The sequence below is a fragment of the Seriola lalandi genome, unplaced genomic scaffold, assembly GCF_002814215.2.
Source record: "Seriola lalandi dorsalis isolate HSWRI2012SDOR001 ecotype SW California unplaced genomic scaffold, Sedor1 jcf7180002054920, whole genome shotgun sequence".
NCBI lineage: Eukaryota > Metazoa > Chordata > Actinopteri > Carangiformes > Carangidae > Seriola > Seriola lalandi.
Window position 1 is genome coordinate 591,773 of NW_019525472.1, and position 16,465 is coordinate 608,237.

The following is a 16,465-nucleotide window of genomic DNA, read 5'->3' on the forward strand; positions in this document are numbered from 1 at the left end:
AGCTGAAACCTAGCTGCATTAGAAAGCATGAGTAATAATAAACTATATGTATCAGTCAGGTTTTTCTGCAATGAGTTCTTACTAAATTTTTTACCTGATTATGCTTAAATACTTTCCCTCATACCTTTACTTAATGGAATATTTTTACATTGAGCTATTAGTACTTCTGGATACTTCCCCCACTGCATGGCTTTAATAAATTGATTATGAATGTCATTTCAACTACCACAGTCTCTCTCAAACCATCAACATGCCCATTTGTAGATAGTACAAAATAGATATTGTATTTCTTTATTGCTTTATTTTTATTTATTTTTTTACAATGTGTTGAATTTTTAAAAACAGTAAAGAAATGAACACACACACACACACACACACACACACACACACACACACCTTCCAAACAACAGCAAACTGAATACTCTATCATCTTAAACTTTTGAGGACGAGTGGATCAGTAGTAACTAGGTATCACTTTCATTTACAGTAACTATGGTCATACCTGAGCAACGTCAAGGTGTGGCACACACATCAGAGGTCCGCCCTCTACTGTTGGTAATGATTAAGTCTAAAAACATTTATCTGCTATTTACGGTGGCAATGGAACTATTATCAAATTGATATTAATATAAAAAAAATGTATGTTTATTAATTACTTGTCGTTGTTTGTATAATTCTTATTCAAATTTACAGTGGTATGATACCGGTGTGGACTGGTGATGTGGGTTGCCTTGCTCTGTGCACTACCCCAACAACCCGTGCGGTGATGGCGAGGAAACCCCGTTGACAAGGCACTGCTTTTTCATGACGGTGAGTTTCCCTTTGAGTGTATTATAATTTTGTGATAAAAATTTCAAGGAAAAAACACACACAACCTCCTTCCTCCCTTCCTTCAGGGAGGGTAGAGAGTTTGAGCGGAGAGAAAAATCTATCCGAGACAGAACAGGGACAGTGAGAAAAATATATGAGTGGGAGAGGGAGAAGGAGGAGGAGGAGAAGGAGGGGGGAGCAAATTAAAAGTTGCCAAATGGAGATATTGGGTTTCAAGCCGAGTGAGACAGGAGTAAAGGGTTTGCCTCTTTCAGTCGTCTTTATGTTATGCTAATCGGGATAAATTTTTAAGGCTCGACACTGTTTAGTCCTTTAGCATTTTCGACGGATTCCAGTCGACGTTTTCAAAATAGGCGTCGTCGACATCGCGGCTAGCTAACCAGAACAGGCCGATGTTTATCGTTAAAATGTTACGGAGCGCCCTGCGTGGAGAGCTACCCGACCTGAATACGGGCTGCTACAAAATCCTCCGATTAAAACGCGTCGGTTCGGCATATCGAGACAAATGTGACGTTTTTCATGCTGGCAGATGAGCCACATAGAGGACAAATGAAAGCCTCCCCAGCAGAGAAAGAAAGAGCACGTCAGCGACGACCAGCCACAGGCTGGACGACGGGCGTTTTGTGCTGCTTGAATGCGATTATCATTCTGTCGATTCAGTCTATTTTTGGAAATAAAACTTGCAAGCTGTACATTAGCTGGCTTTCTGAACCGACGGCGATACCACAGCCACAGTGTCAGGACTACACGGGCTAGCTTGGTTGGCGTCGAAGCATGCATGCTAGGGCGGATTTCGAAGACAACGGATTTTGAGCTCTAAATTTTTACAAAATGTTCATACTGTTGGAAAACATGGCTTTATTTTGACAACCTGATTAAAGTTTGAGATGAGGGCTGCAAATCCAGTGTTTTGAATTGCCACAAAAGGCTCGTTTTTGTCAGTATGTGCACTTAAGCGCTGTCCTGGTCGTTTTTTCCTTATCGCTGCTAACGTTAGAATTCAGAACATGAAACGTTCAATTATCGACTTTAACGTTTACATTTAGGAATTAACGGTTGAGTTTTTCGCGGTTTAATGACTCTTGGATTATAGAGAAAAAGTGGTGTTATTTTGTTTTTATTTTTTAATTTTTTTACATCTAAACAACCTACACTTGGAGCGTTTTGTGAAATAAAATGTTTCTATGGTAAACGTTTGGTTCCCCCATTGTTTTAGTTTGGACATGGCTTCCTTTCACATTTGTTTTTAGCATTGTGTCCGTTTTTTGAAGGACGAAGAAGCGTTTCCAGTCTGACGAGAAGATTTAGTTGTAGTCTATTTGGTATGGATACTTTTAAATAACGTTTCTCTGTAATATAATTAGCTTTTAGCAGGTTTCTTTGTACATATAAGTCACAACGCAGTCGGTTCAAACTGCTTATTTAGTTCTGCAGCCCTGTCGTTCTTTGTTCTCACCGAGTCAAAGATGGAGGCTGAACGTGGCTCAGCTGTAAAGACAGCCTATGGCATGGTAACAGCCATTTTGTAGCATTGCAGTTGTAACGTTTTCCACAGACTCATGAACACAAAGCCTACATTTCCCCTTTGACGAAGTACAACACAACCATGTAATTTAAACACCATTTCATTCAAATACTGGGTTAGTCACAAAAGGAGTTTAGATTTTTCTGGCACACACATATTCTCTCATACATTGCTTAAATACAGTTTATCAAAATTAAAACAGACAAATGAACTTGTTAGATGTCCAAACACTCACAGGCCATTATTCTGCTGGATCATATTCATGCTCACTGTCTCAAATTGTTTCCCTGTTAATAGTAGCACCAAGATAGCTGCATACTTTTGCTGGCTGACAGATAATAAAGCCAACACCTCTTTCAATGTAGGAACTCAAAACAACCATTCAAGGTATAAATGGAGCAGGGTGGAGTTTTACACTCAAATGGCCATTTTCACTCGGTGCAGGCACGAAAGACAACCAATGTGGGACAGCAGAGGAGTGTAATGGGTGGGAGTTTGTGTGTCAGAGACAAGTATCTGTAGGAGGGGATGAAGGCCATCCTGCCCTTACTTATACACTGATATCCCGTAGCACTGAATAACATATTTGTCCACCTCTTACTCTGCACTCCCGTTTCACACACCCATCTGTCTTTCTGTCTCACCTGCCTCACTCTACAATACTCCCACACCTTGTATATTGCACCTATAATTTTATAATCTTACTAAATGCAGTTTCTCGCCCTGCAGCCCAGCCTGTTACAGGAAACAAAGGGTGTTAAATGACTGAATCCATGCTTCCTGCTGGAAATCTGTGAGTGAGATATCCTTACTGCCAACATAATACACATGCTAAGCCTCCTACCTCAGAATAAAAACAAAAACAAGCAATCAACTGAGTTTTACTCCATTGATCAATGAAGCTATTAGCCCTTGGTCCTTGTAGATTTAAACATGATTTATTTCATCTGTAGTTCATATGAGACTTCTACCATCTCCTCACTTGCCTTATTCTGTACCTGTGTCCCTCCATAATCTTTCAGGTGTCATGGATGATGAGGACGATCGCCGTCTTCTGGATATTTTAGGGTAAAAATCCCTTAATAAAACTGGCATTTAAATTATTGGCATATATTATTTGAAGAAAGTATGAATGGATGCATAGATATTTGTCATCATCAGGTAGGGATGGCAGTGTGGTCACACATTTTTATATTTGAGTTTACATTTCATTTGAATCATCAACCAATATACCAAGGTTCCTCTTTGAAATCAAAGCCACAACTACCAACAAGTTTACCCCACCCTTTTGTTGACTTAGGGAAGTTAATAAACAAATACTACAAGAGATGTATTGTTAAACATTATTTGTCACTGTAATCTGAGTAAAGCAATTTTTTATACCACACATAACTGAAGATAAATTTATGTTATATTAGACGTGCTTTAGGTTTGTTCCTCGACCATTAAAAGTCTCTTCCCCGCCCTTTTCAGAGATGTGGATGCGTTGAATGACTATCTCCATGGCAGCAACAGCAAGTCTGTAAGTCACTCTTACTGCATTCAAAGTTTTTCTGAATAGATGCTTCATTTTAATGCATAGAAAGAGTCCACCCAATCTCCGTTTAACTCGATCGATTGTGTTTTTGCAGATTGAGGAGGATGATGTGACAAACGCAGCTTACGGGTCGGATGGATCCTTCTTTGCCAGTGACACGGTAAGTTCACCTGTGTTTACCTTGATCCAACCAAAACATAAGCAGATTTTAGTGTATGAATACAGATTTAGTTACAGATGATGGATTAGAGTCTTAGTGCAGAGCATTTTCTCAGGCTTTTAGTTAGATTTGAGTACTAATGTCATTGTTATGAATTACTTAGTGTGGAGGTGATCTATTTGATAGTTTGAAAAGCCAAAGAAAGTTGTTTAATCTGTCAATTTCTTTGATTAATCAGAAAATGTCCATCACAACTTCTCGAAGTCCAAAGTGAAGTTTTCAAACGTCTGGTTTTGTCCAGTCTGTGTTGCAAAATCCAAAGATATTCAATTTGCTATCAAAGAAGACTGAGAAAAGCAGCGAGTATCCATAGTTTAGAAGCTGGAATTAGTAAATTTTTTGAATTTTTGCTTAAAAAACAATTTTAAGGAGTAATCATTTATCAAATAGTTGCTGATAAATTTGTTGTCACACTGGCATATAGAGAAAGCAGTCTTTCACATGCAAACAGTTTTCCACTTTCCTCTGATTTTTTTCTAAATGCCTGATTTTAGGCTGGCTCCAACTCTGGCCTCAAGGATGGCTCTTCTTCAATGGGTGAATTCGGCGATGATTCAGCCGGGGCAGGCCTCCAGCTCTCCAGCAGCCTTTCATTTATCGAGGATGAATTGGGGACTGGGAACTCCCCTGGAGGGGTGGACCTCGGCGGGGAGGACCAGCCCTTTGACATCCTACAGAAGTCTCTCCTGGAGGCCGACATCACGGAGCAGACGCTGGCCCAGGAGGCCTTATTGGACTCCCAGCCCGCTCCCACACTAGTACAGGCTCCCGTTCCCTTCCCTTCCCAGCTGGTCTCTGGGGGTTATGGAGGGGGAGTGGGTGTGGTCACCACAGCGACAGCTGCGTTCCCCACAGGCCAGTTCCTGCAAGGAGTGTCCCAGCTACCCAATGGCTCCGCCCCGCACATCCAGGTGTTGGGCTCCTTTGGGGCAGGTGGGAGCGTGATGACTCTGAGCAGCTTGGAGAGAACTCCTCAGATTGTGTTGAGGCCAGGGGCCCCTGTAGCTGCGCCAGGGCCCACAACCGGGGGGCAGGTGTTTGCTCCTACTCAAGGGCAGGTAGGCCAAGTTGGCTTACCTTTCAAAAACATCCCCCTTCAAAATATCATTATCCAGAGAGGCCCGGGAGGGACCCAGACTCTTGTCAGACCTATCCAACCTAAACCCCTTCAAGCTGGGGCTCAGACTGTCTATAGTGTTGGTCTTCAGCCCACTCCCACCACCATGGCTAATGTAGTAAACGCTAACACTGCTACTCCTGGGGGGCAATATACAGCCAATGGCTCCATTGTAGTGCAGCCGCCCCTGGAGCAGCAACAAGCGCAGGCCCAGACAAACATACCACCGGGACAGTTCTTGCTCCCCACCTCTTTAGCGCTCACTCCAGGCAGCACCATCCACAACGGCCCCGCTGACCCCAACTCAAACGCCCTAATCACCAGTCAGAACGCGGTGCAGATTGTTGCCGGGCAGAACTTCCCCACACCCCAGAGGGGTCAGCTAATTTTGAATCAGGGAGTAGTCAGTGGGAGTCAGGTCGGCGGGGGTGTAACTCAAACATGGACAGGAGTTTCTTGTGCGAGCTCCGCCCCTGTGCAGACATCTTGCGCCCCTGGGCGGCTGACCCTGGTCGGCCCAGCGACGGTGGGGATCGGCGGTCAAGCCCAAGTGTCAGCTAGCCCTGTGCAGCGCCTTCTAGTGACTCAAACTCAGAACTGCACGTCCCTGTCCCCTTTACCTGGTACAGTAACACAGGAACAAGAATACAGACAGGTATTATCACAAGCTACTTGGTATTTCATTCATTCCATGTATCTCTTACCTGAAAACTGCTGTCTGACCGACTTTCATTTTTATTTTTCAGAATTCTTCACCCGCTCTCAAACAGACACAGCTCAGCAACATCCATGGTAACAAAGACAGATTTTTTCAGTGTGTTATGTGTTTAAGTGTAGTCTGCTGCAATTGGACTTAACAAGGTTGCTTTGTTGTTTGTTTGATCTCTCTCAGCCATGAAAACAATGACACAAGATTCAACGCTAAACTCTCAGGTACATGAATGACTTGTTTAACACTCATCTCTGTGAACATTTTACATTGGAATAAGTGTTTAGGGACAATATGAGTGGTGTTATGACAGCCTTGGTATGTGCGCTTTGTCTAGGTCAGTGCACAGAAGAGGCCTGCCCTTCCGCCAATCACCAGAGAGGGAATGTGAGTTTATTTTTGACATACTGTTCATACATCATTTACATATTTCTTCATATATCAAGTCTTGACTTGTGTGTATGGTTTGTCATTCAGCCACTGAAGCGGCTTGCCTGTTTTTTTCCTGTCATCTCGATAGGATTTTACAGCAGTTGGCGAGGGATCATGCTGGAGTTCAGACCCCGGATCGATGTCAATTCGCTTCAATCAACGATGCGCTGCAAAGACTCCTCCCTTACCACGTGTTCCAGGGGGCTCCCCCCAGCCAGGATGAGTTTTCACAGGGTACAGCCTCCAATCTATTAGCTTGATGCCAAATCTGCAAGGAAGGCAGAAAGCTAACTTAGAAGATTTGTGTGGTTTTGTTTACAGTGGATGAAGAATTCGAGGCGGTTGCGACTCAGGTGCTGAAGAGAAGCCAGGCCATGGTGAACAAATACAGACGACTACTAATGGTGGAAGCTGAGGTAAGCACATACATGAGCTAATGGTTGCATACATACATGTGTTCCCTGTTATGACATGAACAAGGCTAACAAGTTTCCACTTCCTCCCCTGCAGCGTTCAAGTCCGTCGTCAGAAATGGTGATGATTGACAGGACCTTCAACCAAGAGGAACGCAGCAACCTGACACAAGACAAACGCATGATACTAGTAGATCCAGGTAAAGAAAAGAAAAAAAGGAGGAGTAAAGCAGTTTTGAGCAAATAATCCTCTCACAGACAGACATTTATTTAAACTCTTCTTCTCTGTTTTATAGACAGCTTCTTGGAGGACTTCTGTTGTGGGATGAAATCCAAACTTTTCCAAGACCCTTCCCCGTCTCAGTCCAGCTGTAGTTGGAATCAGTCGGACAGAGGCTCCACAGAGCCACCGTACAGGACAGACTCCCAGCCCGGGTATGGTGATCCGGGAGGGGGCGGGGCTGTAGGAGCAGGTGCAGCAGACAGACTCCACCCTCCACACTTACAAGAAAACAAGAGCGTCCTGGAACTGAAGAGGTCCCAGCAACGCTACGGGCCCAGCAGCGCCAGCAACAACAGCCTCACTGCTGCCAACAGTTATCCCCCAACAGGTAACCCCCCATCTTTTACAGCAGCGTCCGGAGGACAGACGCACTACCAGGGGTCTCACCATGTGTCCTCCCACCCGATCCAGCCCCAGTACCCCCCTCGGCTCACCTCACCCCCCCACCCTGACACGGACTCTGCTCTAGAGGCGGCAGTCAACAGCATCCTGGAATGTTAAGACTGATGCTTCATATCATCCCTAGTGTATGGTTTTGACTTTTGTGTGTGCGTGTGTGTGCGTGTGTGTGTGCGTGTGAGAATGTTTTTTTGTTTTTTTTTAATGGCAAACTCTCCTGTTGTAATATTTGTTTTACACCCCACACCCCACTCAAAACCCTGTGTGAAGAGAGGTTAACTCTTCTTTCAGGTCTATGATCTTTGTGATACCATCTCTGGCTATGTAGCATGTATATTTAATTTGTTTTTATAATTTCTTTTTCTTTTATTTTTGAGGCATGTCGTAGGAGTCAAGGTGAACACAGGCACTTATAATAACCTATAAAGATCCGGGAATGTGTGCAATGCAATGTACTAACAGATGGAAAATTATTTTGTTTATTTTAACATTATTTCACAGGGGTAGGGACTTCATTAGCTTGAATATAAGAGTGTTCCTCTCTTCACACACACACACAGACACACACACACACACACACACACACACACAATTAATATTTTGTGCCAGCTGATAACCCCCTGAATACCTATGCTGAAAAAACCCAGGATGAGGGGGAGGGACAAAACGATGACTGTGCCTAATTCAAGGTTTTTATTTTGAAGTGTTTACATGAAGAAGCTCTATTCACTCATTTTCCTTCCTGCATTACAAACACACACAGTAAACACACACATACCTGCTTTAGTACAATGTGTTCTGTAGATTCATGGTTCAGAGGAGGAGATTTCCTTTATGGTCAGCTCAGTAGAGACACATTCACATAGACAAATTGCACTAAACATACTGTTGCTTTTTTTTCAGGAACTATATGACTATGAGGCTCTCGTCGATTACACAGTGTGCGCTAGGCTAGCAGAATGTGAACATTCGGAACAGAACCAAAATTGATTTGCCTGTTTTCAGCTGCCTGCAACAAGGATAACCTTTTAATTCACACTAGGAACCATTCAGACTAGACACATAGACGTATATAGTAATGTTACTGTACTCAGCAGTGCTTGTTTTTCTCGTGCTTAAGTCACAATTTCTTTGGCATTTTTTTCTTTTGTACCTTAAAGGTATGCAAGCCCCGACACAGACACAAAGACAAATCTCGATCTTCAACCACTTTTCTATCATTTCAGCGTGTTTGTGTCTGGGGAGCTAAATCCTCAGATTGAGGAAGATAATTATGTTACAATAGTTTTATCTTTTTTTATTTAGATTTTTATTTCCTCATATTTTTTTTTATTTTTTATTTTTAGAAATGACATGAAAAAAAAACGACTGTTTTGTTCATTGTGACGTGTTGTTCCCCCGGCCTTGTGTGAACATGACGATGCCGTCATTAGTTGAAATGACCTTGGTGGGTCATTGATTGTACGTACGTTTGTCTGCCTTCTGCATATAATTATATATTGATCATATCTGTCTATCTATGCTTTACTACCTTGACATTTCTATCAGGGTGTGTGTGTGTTAATCTGCACACACACACACTGGTCTACGACTATGTTTTCTATGTAGTTCTGTGGTTTGATTGCCATACTCTTGACTTGATTCTCAAGTGTTCGCTCATAACCCCCAGATGTTTTCCCCACTTTCTAGTCCTTTTTTTTTTTTTTTTAAGCATTTCTCACACATCCCCTGTTTTCCCTCTCAGCAGCGCAACCAAAATTAATAGGAGAGTGAAGTGATGTCCAGAATCACCCTCAGGTCTTTATTTCTTTGTGCTGGTGACAACAGCTCTGTGGCTGTTTAAGAAAAAAAAAAAAAAGATGGAGTGTTTGTTCTGAAGCCGTGCTCCCAACATGACTTTGGTGCTGGATTTGTCTCGAGAATGTTTCAGTTTTCTTTTAGTGTTTAGAGCCTAAACTTAACTCACTCTGATATTTCATTATGATAAATAATTCATCTTAAATATTGGCCATGTGTTTGTTATTTGATTAACTTTTTTTTTTTGCGTAAAAGTCTACAGAAATCTTTCCTGTAGTGTAAGAAAGAACAGGCAATTTCAGCCAAACCCAACACAGGACCAAAGCTTAGGTTAAATGTGTTAAATCCTCCCGGGGTTGATTCTGGATAATGCCACCTTTCTCTTATAAACGTGTCTGTGAAATATGCTTGTCTGTAGGCTACAGAAGCAAACTGAAGGCCTTTTATATGGGGTGATAGAGAACACATCCGTCTTCTTCTTCTTGTTTTTGTGTTTGAGTGCCAGTGGCCATCGCGGCAGTTGCTGCAAGATTTTGTGCCTCTTTAGCACTTGCATCCACAAGGAAGTTTCGTTTTAGACTTGCACAAAGTAGGGACATGTCCAGTGTTGGTAAAACATTGTTATCTGGATGCATATCAGCGTCTGAGGGCCTGGTAGGAACATACTGTGCTTTTTCTCCCCTACTTTCAGTGCAGATTTGTTGTTTCTGCCTCCATTTCTGCCTCACTGTTGTTGTTTTTTTTTGTCTCACTTGATTTGTATAGTTTGCTGTTTTGTACAAAATTGAAAAGTGAAACACAAAATATTTATAATTTTGTATGGAGAAAAAAAAAAAGAATGTTAAAAAAAAAAAAAACACGAGAAAATGGAAATTATTTTTTATTGTGTTGGCCAAGAAGCGGCGTCAGGAAAAATCGTTACAAAAATACTGTCATTTCTTCATTTGTAGCTAATGTGTGTTCACTACAGCAGCAAGGAGAGTCAACAATAAATTCATACAATACAAAGAATACAATAACAAACTGGTCCAGTCCGGCTGAGAACCTCCTTCACTGTCCCTCCATTACCATTCTGTGAGTGTTCACACACAGACACACAGCCTGAGCATGCATAATAACATCATGTGACAGGGGGAAAACATTTCCAAGGAAAAACAGATTTGCGTTCCCTCTGCTCCACAGATAGGATCTTTTCATGGATACTGATGTCGGGATGTTTCGCATGTTTTTCATGTTTCTCTACATCTGTGCTCCCAGAGAAAGATTTTATCTGGTTAAAAACTGTTGGTTCCCTTTAATCCTCTCATGGAAGCCAGCACCGATGCCTCTGCACAAAGGAGCTAAGAAAACTCTGCATAGCAAACATTGTACTGCCCAGCCCTTTTGGTTTTTGTTAACACGACCCAACAATGACACCTAGTGGAGCTCCTGGGACTCACACTTAAACACATGGACACAGATCTCTCATCAGGAATTGAAACTATTTTGATAAATTAATTAAAAAGTAATTTTAGTAGCTTTCTTGTTCACATTTCCCTTCGTAAACTAAACTAAAACACATAGCAAGCTAAATAAAATAAATAAATAAATAAATGTGAAATGAAACTCTTAATTTGCATAACCTGCAGTGTCGTGTCGTGTCGTGCCCGCAGGCTTTCAGATGCCCTTTTCGGGTGCAAGTCAAATGAGAATGAAACTACCAGTATCACGATGACAATTCCTCTGGTGGTTGAAGGGATGGTTTGACAGTTTGGGAAATTCGTTTTCTGGCAGACAGTTAGATGAGAAGACTGATACCACTCCCATGTTTGTCAGTTAAATATAAATCTGCAGCCTGTCAGCTTAGCTTAGCATAAAGACTGGAAACAGGGGAAGCAGCTAACAATCTGCCTACCAGCACCTCTAAAGCTCATGAAGCTTGAAAGCTGACCTCCTGCCACAGCTGTTGTTTCCACATTCAGTCTCACTTGTCCACACATCTTCCCTTGACCTCAGTGGTACTTCCTCCAGCGATCACGCTCTGGGAACAAAACAAAACAAAACAAACAAAACAAACAAAAAAAACAGCAGCGTGCTCAGTCATCTCTTAAATCCAGATCAATTACATTGAGCAATACTGAACGTGATCCACTCACTTACTTATATGAGGGTAACTCCAGATGTAGCTGAGCACACAGTATCCTGCCACCAGCATGCCCAGCCCACCCACACCACCTTTCCGCACGTCAATGTACCTCCTGTAATACCAGTGCCAGCCTGCGGGGAGCACAGAAGAGCAGGAGAGGGAACACATACATGTAAAACTTCACACGGAACGTCACTGAGGACATAAGGGGAACAGTTAGACATCTTGGAAATAGGGTTCTTCACTCAACACATCAAGAATTGTCACATCACTGTGGTAAATATGTGCCAGCAGCCAGTTAGCTTAGCATTAAGACTAGAAACAGTCACAAAGGTAATAAAATTCACCTCCCAGCACGATATGTTAACAATATGTCATATCTCCTTTGTTGTTGATTGTTTTTATGGTTTTATCGAGAGCTGCTTGGCTGGGAGCTCTGACTTGCTTGAATTTCATCAAGTCTCCCTACAAAGAAATGACCCTCAGTAAAACTCCAAAGTTGGTCTGGATTAAACACTATTTAACGTGTGAATTTGTGAAGATTAGAGCTGATGGTAGTTCCCTTGACCCTCTGAGGTCTGAGGCTATTTTCCCGATGCCACTTTATTTCTTAAGGTACTTGCAAATAAGATAATCACTATAATGAGGCCCCTTTGTGATTCTCTTTACACTGTGCAAAGAGTTCATTTGTCCCAAATGCCGAAAAATTGAAGCCCAGTTTCTCAAAATTCTTCAGATCTCCTGTGAAAACAAATTTACTGATGTGGATGAAATGTTTTGGTGCTTGAAATGTGTTTACCAAAGTCTTAGTATCATAAAAATAGTGCAACATGTGAGTATAACAGTAGATAAATGTATAATAAATGCCTAAAATAAAAAGTGTTGTCTATCAATCTAATTTAACCAAATTTTAGAGGCCTGCTTTGAGGCCTTCTAGGTTTACTATGGCTATGAGTCATGTACAATCCCACAACAATATGAAACAGAAAGTGGAGGGTCTGCAGATTCTAACATTGAAACCATGTCGACCTCAGAGGGTTAAAAGCATAGAGGCAGAACAGAAATTCCCAAACAAGAGGCCTACAGGTAAATACAGTATAATACATATATTTATATTTGCGTGAGATTCGCTTGATATTCACCTCTTTGCACCATTTCCACTACGTCTCTTGGATGGCTGGGGGTTTTGCAGGCCAGCCACTCAGGTAACTCCCTCAGTCTCACCTGTCCGAGACTCCGCGGTGACACGGCACCTGCCAGGAATCAGCACACTGACGTATGAGCACGCACTCAAAACACATCCTCTTTCATTTCACTAGGGCTGAGTATCGAGTGAAATTTTTTACAATGCTAGCGCTGATTGCCTTTTGATACTGAAACAAAAACAATGCTCTCCTCTCTTTTCACTTTGAGGGACACAAACATGTTTTTTTCTGCTTTTTCAAAATGTAACTAAAGAACCCGAAGTTCTCTAAACTGATCAATGTTGTTGAATTTACCTGAATAAAAATGTGTAAAATGACTAAACTATCTTATCAATAAGTAAACAAGATCAGGACTGACACTAATGGTTATTTTCATTTTCGATTCATCTGCAAATTATTTTGTAGTTCTATAAAACATCAGAAAACAGTTTAAAAACCAGCCCAAAACCCCAAGATATTTAATTAAGATGAGGAGAATCGTCACACCTGAGAAGCTGGAACCATCAAACCTTTTGGCATTTTGGCTTGCAAAATAAAAGGTCAACTGTTTATTAAATTAGTTTAATTATCTGTCAGTCATTGCAGCTTTGAACAACATAACGAATCGGATAATACATTGGATGTCAGCTTTTCCTGTACTGACCTTCGGTTCGACTGTGAGCAGTGTTTTGTTTCCTGTCCTCAAGCTCCAACCCATCAGCAGCTCTCGCCGTCTCCACCCTCGCTGGCGGAGCTCGTGTGAGATGACTTGGAATCTGAAGGGGTGATGGTGATATTGAGAGGAGTTCTGTCATGGGACGACTCACCTTCAGCCCCTCATTCATGCCGACCGCACGTGGAAGAGGTGTAGCTTGAGGCGACAGATGGCCGGAGAGGACGGGAGGTGCGGGGAAGGTTGGTCTGGGCTGAGAGGAACCGTCATGTTGCAGAGGGATTAAAGACGTTTCTTTAGACTTCTGACTTTTTTTCTGAACTGACTGCAGCTCCAGATGTGCTGAGGTGACGCTGGGGAACTGGTCTGACAGAGTTTTCGTTGTTACCAAGCAGTTTACAACGTCTTTTTGCTTCTCTGCTGGAGCCATTACTGGACTGAGACTAGTATCAAGTCTGGTTTTGCTGCTTAGGTTGTCAGTAGTTTCAGCCTGGCTCGGGATCCTCCCCTTGCTGGACTGTGTGGTGCTTTTAGCTCGGCCTAACGTGGCTTTAACATCCTGGATGATAATCTTGGCCTGGTGACCACTTCCGGATTTTAAGAACATCTTACTCACAGATAAATCCTCCATTTCCTCTTTGTTGTCCACCCAGACGTTGTCTCTTCCTTGGGATCTTGTGCTACTTTCATTTATTTCAGAATCCAGAGAGTGAGAGTCAGTGTCTTTGGTTGTGGAAAGAGATTGTGCAGCCCTCTTCATCTTTGACACCTTCTTTTTAGAGACATCTTTGGGTTTAGTGTCTGTGGATGGAGGGGCAAAACTGGCGTTGTCTGGAATAATGCTGGTCTCCGTCTGTGCTGTGGTTCTTGACTTTAGAGCATCTGAACCTGACGGCAGGCCTCCTGCGGCAGATCTGCTTCTTTCCAGTGATCCCTTAGTAACTTGGTCGGACTTTGCAGCTTCTATCAGAGCAGGGAGACTTTTCTTTTTTGGTTTGGAGATGGTGGGAGAGGGAGACAGAGATATGGCTGGGGAGGAGATGAGGGAGGAGGCGGTGGTGGCCATCTTGATTTGTTCGGACAGCTTCTGTTTCTTCTTCTTAGTTGACGGTGGAAGTGGTCTAGGACCCAGGGACAGCGACTGTGACAAAGACGATGTGTTCTCGCTCTTAAAAGGCGCTGCAGGTGATGACACAGCAGACACCTTTGTCCTCTTCTTTGACTGCGGACTTGCCGCCGTTGACAGTGTCCCCTCTGCCGTTGGTTCAGAGGAACCTGCAACCAGCTGAGAAGGTGATGTTGTCTGATCCCTTCTGACATGACGTTCGGTCGGAGGTGTTTTGGAGTTCGCTGCTGCCTTGCAATGTGGCAGGTGACTCTTCAACCTCTTATACGTTTTCCCGCAGAATGGACAGACCTCTGTGTGGACAAAACAGTGACAGAGCAGCACCACTTTCTTTATTAATCAATGGTTACTTTCCAAAAATGTCAAATATTTCCTGTTTCTTGTGTCTCAAATGTGAGGATTTGATGCTTTTCTTTGTCGTACATGATAGTAAACTGAATGTATTTGGATTTTAGATAAGAGATCTGGAGGCATCACCTTGGTCTGTGGGAAATTATAACAAGCATTTGTCACGATTTACTGTCATTTTATGAACAAAATAATTAATCAAGTCAGCCTTCTCATTGTTAATGAAAATAATCATTAGTTAAGTCCCTGTTCACACTGTCTGTTTTGTCTGACCAGACTAAAATACAAAGATATTCAGTTTACTATCTCACATATGACAAAAAAAAATCATCACACTAGAGCTGACACAAAAAAATTTAATTGAAGTTGTTTTTCAAGCAAGATTAGTGAAGAAAAAACAAATATTCTCTCTCTGTTTTTCTGTGTCCTGTATAATTGCAAACTTAATATTTTTGGGTGTTTGGACTTTTGGGCGAACAAAGCGAGACATGTGGAGACATCCTGTCTGGCTGTGTGGAGCATTTTTTTGATTGACTTTGATTGCATTATGACTCATGATCAACTGACACTGAAAATAGTTGTTGCTACCTAGTCAGACTCAAAACCGCACGGTTGAGAAGCTGGAACCACAGAGGGTTTTCGTATTTCTGTTTGAAAAAAGACTGAAATGACAGATCAGCAACCAAAATAGTTGCCACTACACTATTACTGCACTTCTGCTTTCAGTTCTAAATATGTACAAATTCATAATACTGTGGAATACTAAAATCTGATTGTGAATAAATGTACAGTATGTGTTATTTATTGCTTGACGCACGTGTGGGCTGACCTTGGAGCTGAAGGAAAAGTGCAGCTGCAACTTATTCTACTGCAGATTCTAGTCTATTCAATCACTCAGGAGTATGAATCCCAACATAAACAACTCAAACACATGGAATATTGATCGTGATTAGATCACGTGATATTTACGTATGTTTTTTTTTTTTGTGAATGACAAACGTTTATGTAACTTACCGGAGCTCATCTTGAATGCGTGTGTCAAACAGCCAATCAGGGTGAAGCATGTTCCACAGCTTTGAACAGAAAAGTTGTATTAACGGTAATATTAATGTAAAGTTTCACCAATGATCACATTAATGCGCAGTGGTGTCACTTTTTGTGAGACAACTTTTCCCTGTCGCGGATGAACTGTTGCAGTATGGAGGCAAAGACCCTTTGGGTAGCTCGTCAGGAGCCTGAGTGTAACACAAACACACAACACAATCGCAAAATTGGGTCTCAAAAATTGCTGTATGTTTCATAAGGGGGGACCAGAGAGACGCGTTATAACGGGACCTGTCAGACACATTGTATCAGCTAGTGAAAGTGTTGTAGGAACATGTGGTGATCTGTTCAGTCAGTAGGTGTGGTGCGCGCACTTGGTTGAGATGATTCACCCTCATCTACTTCCGTCTTCGCGTAAACCCCCGAAAATACCGGTAATTTGTTGGCGATGTTCGTCAAATTTCCCACTAAAATCTTTCGAATTTCCGGTGGAGGGGTATTTGATTTGTTCACAGCAGTTTTCACGACATTACCTGAATAAACAAGAAAAACACGGTTTCGTTGAGCAGGAGAAACATGTCCTTGGTAGTGCTGCTGGCCCATTATGTGTTTACATTAGATTTTATTTTAACAAGATTCTGAGCTCAAGATCCACTTACTGTCGGTGAAGCTCCTCTGCTGTCATGCTCTTTCAGTATTTGT

The 16,465-nt window shown here is 42.2% G+C and overlaps 2 protein-coding genes and 1 long non-coding RNA gene across 4 annotated transcripts; 1 reads left to right on the plus strand and 2 right to left on the minus strand.

Annotated features, from left to right (window-relative positions):
* Positions 1–277: 277 nt before the first annotated feature.
* LOC147817670 (uncharacterized) lies at positions 278–6,896 on the minus strand. The gene is made up of 2 exons (XR_015436159.1): positions 6,824–6,896; positions 278–6,639 (listed from the first exon to the last, which is right to left on the minus strand). It is a non-coding gene; the product is annotated as an uncharacterized LOC147817670 (long non-coding RNA).
* bicral (BICRA like chromatin remodeling complex associated protein) lies at positions 754–9,457 on the plus strand. 2 transcript variants are annotated; one of them, XM_023431304.2, is made up of 13 exons: positions 754–810; positions 3,086–3,149; positions 3,379–3,424; positions 3,830–3,878; positions 3,988–4,053; positions 4,608–5,885; positions 5,977–6,022; positions 6,123–6,163; positions 6,277–6,326; positions 6,460–6,605; positions 6,693–6,787; positions 6,882–6,984; positions 7,081–9,457. In XM_023431304.2, exons 3-13 carry the CDS (start codon positions 3,384–3,386, stop codon positions 7,566–7,568), a joined length of 2,403 nt encoding a protein of 800 aa, XP_023287072.1. In that variant the 5' UTR covers positions 754–810; positions 3,086–3,149; positions 3,379–3,383; the 3' UTR covers positions 7,569–9,457. The 2 variants fall into 2 exon arrangements, with proteins under 2 accessions (XP_023287072.1, XP_023287071.1); XM_023431303.2 differs by lacking the exon at positions 754–810 and having other exon boundaries at positions 3,023–3,149.
* Positions 9,458–10,130: 673 nt separating this feature from the next.
* On the minus strand, positions 10,131–16,054 carry LOC111673525 (uncharacterized). Its single transcript, XM_023431306.2, has 5 exons — positions 15,734–16,054; positions 13,237–14,664; positions 12,531–12,641; positions 11,403–11,519; positions 10,131–11,283 (listed from the first exon to the last, which is right to left on the minus strand). The coding sequence occupies exons 1-5, from the start codon at positions 15,741–15,743 to the stop codon at positions 11,255–11,257; spliced, it is 1,695 nt and encodes a 564-aa protein (XP_023287074.1). The 5' UTR covers positions 15,744–16,054; the 3' UTR covers positions 10,131–11,254.
* Between the last annotated feature and the right edge of the window lie 411 nt (positions 16,055–16,465).